The 7500-nt window shown below is 36.2% G+C and overlaps 1 protein-coding gene across 1 annotated transcript in view; it reads left to right on the forward strand.

Moving 5' to 3' along the window:
- The window catches only part of LOC122253535 (uncharacterized), a 15762-nt gene extending 11574 nt beyond the window's left edge, over window positions 1-4188 (forward strand). Inside the window, exon 6 of the mRNA XM_086537355.1 lies at window positions 1-4188. This exon is cut by the window's left edge and continues 513 nt beyond it. Coding sequence (XP_086393481.1) covers window positions 1-843 — 843 coding nt within the window. The 3' untranslated portion in view covers window positions 844-4188.
- The last annotated feature ends 3312 nt before the right edge of the window (window positions 4189-7500 follow it).

Consider the following 7500-nt stretch of genomic DNA (forward strand, 5'->3'; position numbering starts at 1 on the left):
AAGGAATCGTCTCTCTTTGCTCGCTTTAGAATATTTTCTGAACGCCTGTCCTCAGGTGACAGGGACAGAAGCGCTAATGGTTCGGCCAAGGGCACTAGTACTCGTCATAAACACGGGGGTCTGCACGGGGTACTCAGACGAACTCGAAGTAAGTCGGAGCCCGGAAAAAATCGCTCCCTTAGAACGTTTCATATATCCCGACCTAGAATTAGCTTTGGGGTAAGTGGCCAGAAGCTGCCGAGTGAAGAAAACATGATAAGTGGGAATGGGAAAGAGACACCGAAGGGGAAATGCAAAGGCTCGGCCGCGGACGACGTTTTTTCACCAATTGAAATCAAAACCTCTACCTCTTTTGAGCTTTTAGAACCAAAGAAAAAACAGTACATATGCTCAGATGCTCAACCATCACCAACACTGTCAGAAAAGTGTGCACTCTCATCAAACTCCTTCCTCAGGCACAAAGGGTTCAGTCTCTCACTCGACGTTCTTCCCCGAAAGAACGGTCGCCCCCGAAGGCCAGGCCCGGGCGACCGACAGACTCCAGAGAACACTCCCGGGGGCTCTGAAGATGACCTGTTGGTTGAAACAGAAGGGTCACAAGCAGACGGAGCTTCCCAACACAACCAACCACAACCAATGCTCAACCGCACCAAAGGATGTAAGCCATCAGATAAGTTACCTCTAGTTTACCATGGTTCCCCCAAGAACCAAAAGAAAAAGGCCGAGTCCACCCGGTCTTTGTTATTCAAATCATTTTCCTTTAAAAAGAGATCGCCATCGAAAGACGATGGAATGAAGCACAAAGATATCGAGACCCAAAGTCCCTCTGAGGAGAAATTATGACACCCGGGGGCATGTTCTTGTATATGAATATTAGAAAGACTCCAGATCTTTTAGCCACTGTGAAGGTAGGTCTGATTAAAAACATATCAAGTTGTGTCACATGAAATTATGTAGTGTCTTCCACAGTGGATATGCTTCTTTTATCAGTCCCAATACTCACTGGGAAGAAAAGACTGTTCAGAGTTTTTTGGACCATGATATTGGGAATTATAATACATTTCTGTGTTTTGACTAGCTACCCAGAGGTTCCAACGGCAAAGTATCATGTGTCTTCACTGTGATTGGCTTTCTCGATTCGCACAGGCACGCTTCAGGTAGAAATATGAGCTACCCACTCTGACCCTCGAGAACTGAATCAGACAGACAGACTACTGAGCAAAATGTATATGACTCAGGAATAAGCCTTTCTCGAATGAAGTACCCATGGGGTGTGCTCTGAAGATTGGTTCTCCTCGAATGAGAAGAGCTCATTAGGAACACCATGGGAGGCAAATATATGACTTGAGCGTGTGTGTGGTCTTGGTAGACTGTTAATGTTCCGGAGAAAGTTTCTTTTCGAACTGGCCTTACATTATGGTTGGGGCGTCAGTGCCAGCAGTAGTTTTTATTCATAATTTTCTTTCGTTTTTAAGTAAGATATGCCATGTAATGTGTGTGCCAAAAGTCTCATAACTACCTATTGAAAGTCAGTATTTTTCCAAACTTTTGGATACCCTGTAAATAGGCCAATAGAGATATAATTAACTATGGATAAGATGTTTATATGTAGTTACTATAGAAATCCTACAAATCGGAATACATGTTAGCACCCTTAGGACATTTATAGATGTGTTTTTATTCATATTAAAAGATCGATATTTTTATCAAAGTTTCCAAAATGTATATAACCCAGATGTAATCATGTTTTCCAATTCTTGATACTTTATTTTCTCTACCAAAGATGCATGTAAGGTGAGTTTCTTGTCATGTGCTGCATGTGGACGCCACAGGAGATCAATGTGATATAGTTAATTGCTTTGCTGGCGAGTTAGATACCGACTGTTTTCTCTATCGTGGTGCCTAAACTGGGCTTATAGAATGATTTAGAAGAATGTCTTTCTTCGAAGTCGCGTGAGCAAGAAAGTATGTATTCATTCGTTGTCATGGTCACACGGATACATTCTGTCTACTCTCTGGGCGGATCGGATCGTCCACTGTTCGTGACAGTTGATGAAATTGACGAATATGTAGAATGATTGTTTCTCCCTCTACCTCTCAAGTGCTGGCAACCCACGCAACATTTTCAGCCCATTTCGACTCTACACTGAATGTTATTAAGCTGCATCCGGTGTAGAGCAAGTGAATGTTTTTAATCGCTGTCCTTAGCCTCAGAGGAGGTGTATTAGGCGATCAAGCTGTGAATGCAAGCCAAAAGAAAATATATATGTATATGCATATATGTGTATGTGTGTGTATATATATGTATATATATATATATATATATATATATATATATATATATATATATATATATAATATATATATATATATATATATATATATATATTATATATATATTATATAATATATATATATATATATATATATATATATATAATATACATATATATATATAATATTATATATATATATATATATATATATATATATATATATTATATAATATATAATAATATATTATATATATATAATAATATATATATATATATATATATATATATAATATATATATATATATATATATATATATATATATATATATATATATATATATATATATATATATGCTTGTGCTGTGATTTTAGTATGTAAAGGCAAATACGACTTTAGCCGTGACAAATTGATAAATGTACATTTCAAAGACTGTATAAAGACAGAGAGTCAGTGTTCTTTAGTGACCATATAAAGAATTCATATTTTACAGGATTTTGTTATGATAAAGGCTGATTTTTCTTGATGTTATAACTGTTTAGTAATGTAGACGTAGGAGAAATATGGCTAATTTATGTGATGTAACAATTTTATAAAAAAAAAAAATAATACATATATAATAATTATAATAATCCAAATGTATTTCAGAAAGAGAAACTTTTAGATTATGACTTCATGTTAATTAATTAATTAAGGACAGGTAACGCGTACCTTCCGAAGTATAGATATAGTATAACCACTTAGAAGTGTAGAGTGTGTGTTTGGTGGCATCATGTGATGTGTGGCATCATCATGTGGCACCATCTTCAGATATGTGGCATTTTGGGGATGTGTGTCACTCATAGATATGTGTCACATCCTTTTATGTATGGTACTTGTCGGCATCATGTGGTATCCTTTGATTGTGTGGTGTACCTGGCATACTGTGACATCCACTTGTAGCATGGAAGAAAAACTGAGCCCCTGAAAAAAAAAAGTGCTTGCTAAGGCCTTTGTTAGCTTTCTCCATCGCTAGGAACAAGGATTCTATGTAACTTAAGTTGGGTTGGCTAGTGTGTGCGCGTGTTTGTTTGGGTAAGAATCGTATGGGGGTGTGTGTTTGTGCGTTTATTTTCTCTTTGTTGTTTTGTTTGCTTTTGGTTATTTTTTGTTGTCTGTGAAATTGAACATTATTTTTGATGGTCAAATTTAATTATTCGATGATAACATTGTCATGAATCTATATTATTTTTTCCTTTACAATTACATGTGTTTTTAAATGTCTACGTAGCAAAATGCTTATATAGACCTTGTTACTAAAACGAATAAGGTATTATGATTTTCTCAGTTAAATGTACATAATTGTACAGCAGTTTGCATATGAATGCATGTATGCATTTTTGTATGTATGTATAAAGCGGGTTATGTAGTAATAAATGTGTATAACATTTCTTGTGTATGTGAATGTAATTGTGTATATGTGTGAGAGAGAGAGTGAGAGATATCAATTAATATTTTTATTACACCTATGAGTGAAAGAGAGAGAGAGAGAAATTATTTAATCAATTTATTGCGCTGATAATAGAAAGAGAGAAAGAGAAAGAGAGAGAGAGAGAGAGAGAGAGAGAGAGAGAGAGAGAGAGAGAGAGAGAGAGAGAGAGAGAGAGAGAGAGAGAGAGAGTCGTATTTCTGAGTGTGGACACGGACAAAAAATGTATGTTTGGGAGCTTTTGAGAGTAGATACTTCAGGTTGTTACAAAAATTGCCTTCATAAAAAGGTTGATATTGTTCTTATGCGTGCAATGGTACCGCCAAACAGCTGGTTCTTAGCTAGTGCTTAAAGGCAAGGCATTCACCTTACATTTTCCTCTATGACCAAATGTACCCTTATATACTGTACAGCTGTGTAAAGAATATATAATTTATGTTTTCTTATTACTTGTATTACTTTCCTTGGATATGAAAAAAAAAATCTAGATTTCCATTTTTTTTTTTTTTATAGAATTAAGTCTCCATTTTCAAAAGGGACAGAAGACTTAGGATAACAGCACCAATCTCTTAAGAAGAATTGGGTTAATAAGGAATAACAACTTATCTCTCGTAATAAAGATACGAAGGAAAACACACATTTGGCTATATTATGCACAACTCCCAAGCATTACATAAGCATTATATATTTTCTTTAATATCGGGGTTCCTCATTATGCTGAAAGGGGCTCGCTCTCCCATATCTTTGATTTTTCCTTTTTGGCTTCGTCTGTGTCTAATCTTTCCATTTTTCATTACTTTTATCTAATACTCTGACATAAAGAAGAAACATGACAAAATTTATTATATATATATATATATATATATATATATATATATATATATATCATCTATTCGAAATAAGTTAAGACTTTTCAGATGTCCGGCTTTGGACTTGTATTCTCAACTATTTAGATTTTCAATAAGGGTGTTCAGTTCGATCTGTGTACATACAGTAAGTATATTTCTATGGCAAAAAGCAACCAAACAAGTGCTGATCATGGACGGCAGCTGCAACAGTACGTATGTGTGTCACCTTACCTTTTTCTCATCACGACATTTACCAACGAAATCAACAGCAGACACTGGGTAACGGGAGCAATCCTTCACTCAAACGCCGGAACCGTCAATGAGGAAGCGTTTGGGAATAAATCATAAATATTTCTGCAGTTTCGTCGAAAAGATTCTACGGTGTCCGGACTGTTGCAATAGCTCTGGCTTAGAACAGGTGAGAGGTAATTGCCCCCTGGTGAGTGAGACGGGTCCTCCTGGTCGCTGCCTGCTCAGAAGCCCTTCATTGCCGAGGGTCGAACATTTCACCTGTAACCTGGTCAAGTCAGAGCTCATTCTCTCGTCAGCTTGACAAGGGCTCTTCTGGAAGTGAGGATAAGCAAACGACTATCATATAATGCTATAGCGAACATTTAAACATGGGAATAATGTCACTCATGACTGTGATGTTTTTTTTTTTACATTGAATTAAGGCTGTACATCATGTAGGTATATATGTTTTTCTCGGATTCAAGATGTCTGCAAAACAAGTGGTATTCAATTTCGAAATGTAAATCATATTAATTTGGTTTCGCATCTTAGTTTAAATATCAAAATCAACAAAAAAACAAAAGACCAAACACTTTAAGAAAAAAACTGTATTTCACAGCACCTTCCTGACTACAACTACATGAAACGTCTAGATCGATATAGTTTTCAATATACAACTTCTACGGACAAGTAAAACATCAGCACGACCATTTCAAACATACTGAATGAAATTAGAAACAGATTTAATCCGGCTTATGGTACTAAGGGCGGCTCTAGGGGTCTTAGCCTTGCATTGAAGGACCGGCAGTGAGTGTTCTGCGGCCGATGCCATACTAAGAACACTTCGCGTTAGGACCGAATTATTGGGATGATAATTGAATTGACTATCATCGACCGTGTGTGATATGTACACACACACACACACACAATATATATATGCATATATTTATCTATCTATTTATCTCTATATATATATGTGTGTGTGTGTATGTGTGTGTGTGTGTGTGTGGGGGGGGGGGGGTGTTCTCTCTCGTTATCTCTTTCTCTCTATATCTATCTATCTTTATATATATATATATATATATATATATATATATGTATGTATGTATGTATGTATATATATAAATATATAATTATATATATATATATATATATAATACATATATATATGTATATATATAATATATATATATATATATATATATATATATATATATATATATATATGTATGTTCACCAGAACAGCAAGGAACGGAGTGAAATCGTGTAAGGAAGGGAAAAAATAATCATATGCAGCACACCCGTACACATAACACACGGGGACACGTTTTCACTTGACAAAGCAACACGGTTAAAGTCATCATCCCCTTGCTAGTTGTTATGATACGAAAGAACCATGATGGAAGAACCAACTAGTTGTTATGAAACGGAAGAACCAACTAGTTGTTATGATACGGAAGAACCATGATGGAAGAACCAAGTTTGCTTGTCATGCATCTTCTAAAACTTCATAGTTTATTCTGAAAAAAAAGTGGTTTCGAAAGCTATGGAGTATGGAAAAGAAAAGAGAAGAATTGATTGAAGAATAAGGCGATTGCTGAACTAGCGAAGGTTTCCCCAACCCGCTAGACGGCCAGAGCTAGCAACAACCTCGGTTGTGTAGAAGAATTTCGCTAGGTGTAAGAAATGACATTGAAAGGCGCTATAGATGTAATTGAGGCACTTGAAGCCTCTTATCAATTAATTGACTGAGGACTAAAATTAGCTCTAGGCTAAATTTAAAGCAGAGAAGCAAGTCAATGCGAACTGACGGAACTCGTGGAAAACGAGCGGGAAAACAACGTTAAGCCTCATTTTCATCGTGTTAAATCTTGAGTTGGACTTGAGTCTGGGCACGACTTACCTGTTTTTGACGAGTCAAATCTTGAGCGTAGCCTTGATGACGTCAAAAGCGCGCTTGGTTTTAATCAAGTCCTGTCGACTGTGTCTTGAGATAGGGTCAAGCTCGAGAGTGACGTCATATGTAAACAAAAGCAATGGCTTCCACGGGGTATCGCCGTCCTCGACAGTTATTTCAAAAAGATTTGGAAAACAAAAGACAAAAATAGGTGACTTATCTAGAACTGTTACTGTATATATGGCACAACTTATTTTTGGACTTGAAATCAAGTAAGATTGTACAACGAACAGGCAAGCCGTAGGTGATTATTACAGAGGGTGGGGAGGGGTTGCATGTTTGCGTACTACTTATTTTCGCTTTTTTTTACCGAAAGTTCTTTCAAAAAGTCTATCATAAAGTTTACAAGAGAACATAGATCAAGTAAAGACTTTTATTTACATATGAAGTCACAAGCCATAGTCAATCAAATGAGCGTTTTTGAAAATCCAGCCAGGCTTGAGTTTAACCTCCTTAAACTTGGCTTGACAGTTTTTTCGACAAAACTTCTCTGAATAAGAAGATTAAGACATGTGTGAGCTTCTAAATGATATTTTCCAATTAGTATTTGAGTGTGTGTGTGTGTGTTAGTGTTTGTGTGTGTGTGTGTGTTTATGTGTGTGTGTGTGTTTGTGTGTATGTGTATGTGTGTGAGTATGTCATCTTCCGCAGTGTGTATTATAGTGAAACATTTTCAGTGTTGCCATTTACTGCATGCAAACGGAGCGCCACCGCGGGTCGAA

The sequence above is a fragment of the Penaeus japonicus genome, unplaced genomic scaffold (assembly GCF_977035675.1).
Source record: "Penaeus japonicus unplaced genomic scaffold, GWHDUDI00000001_assembly GWHDUDI00000005, whole genome shotgun sequence".
Lineage (NCBI taxonomy): Eukaryota > Metazoa > Arthropoda > Malacostraca > Decapoda > Penaeidae > Penaeus > Penaeus japonicus.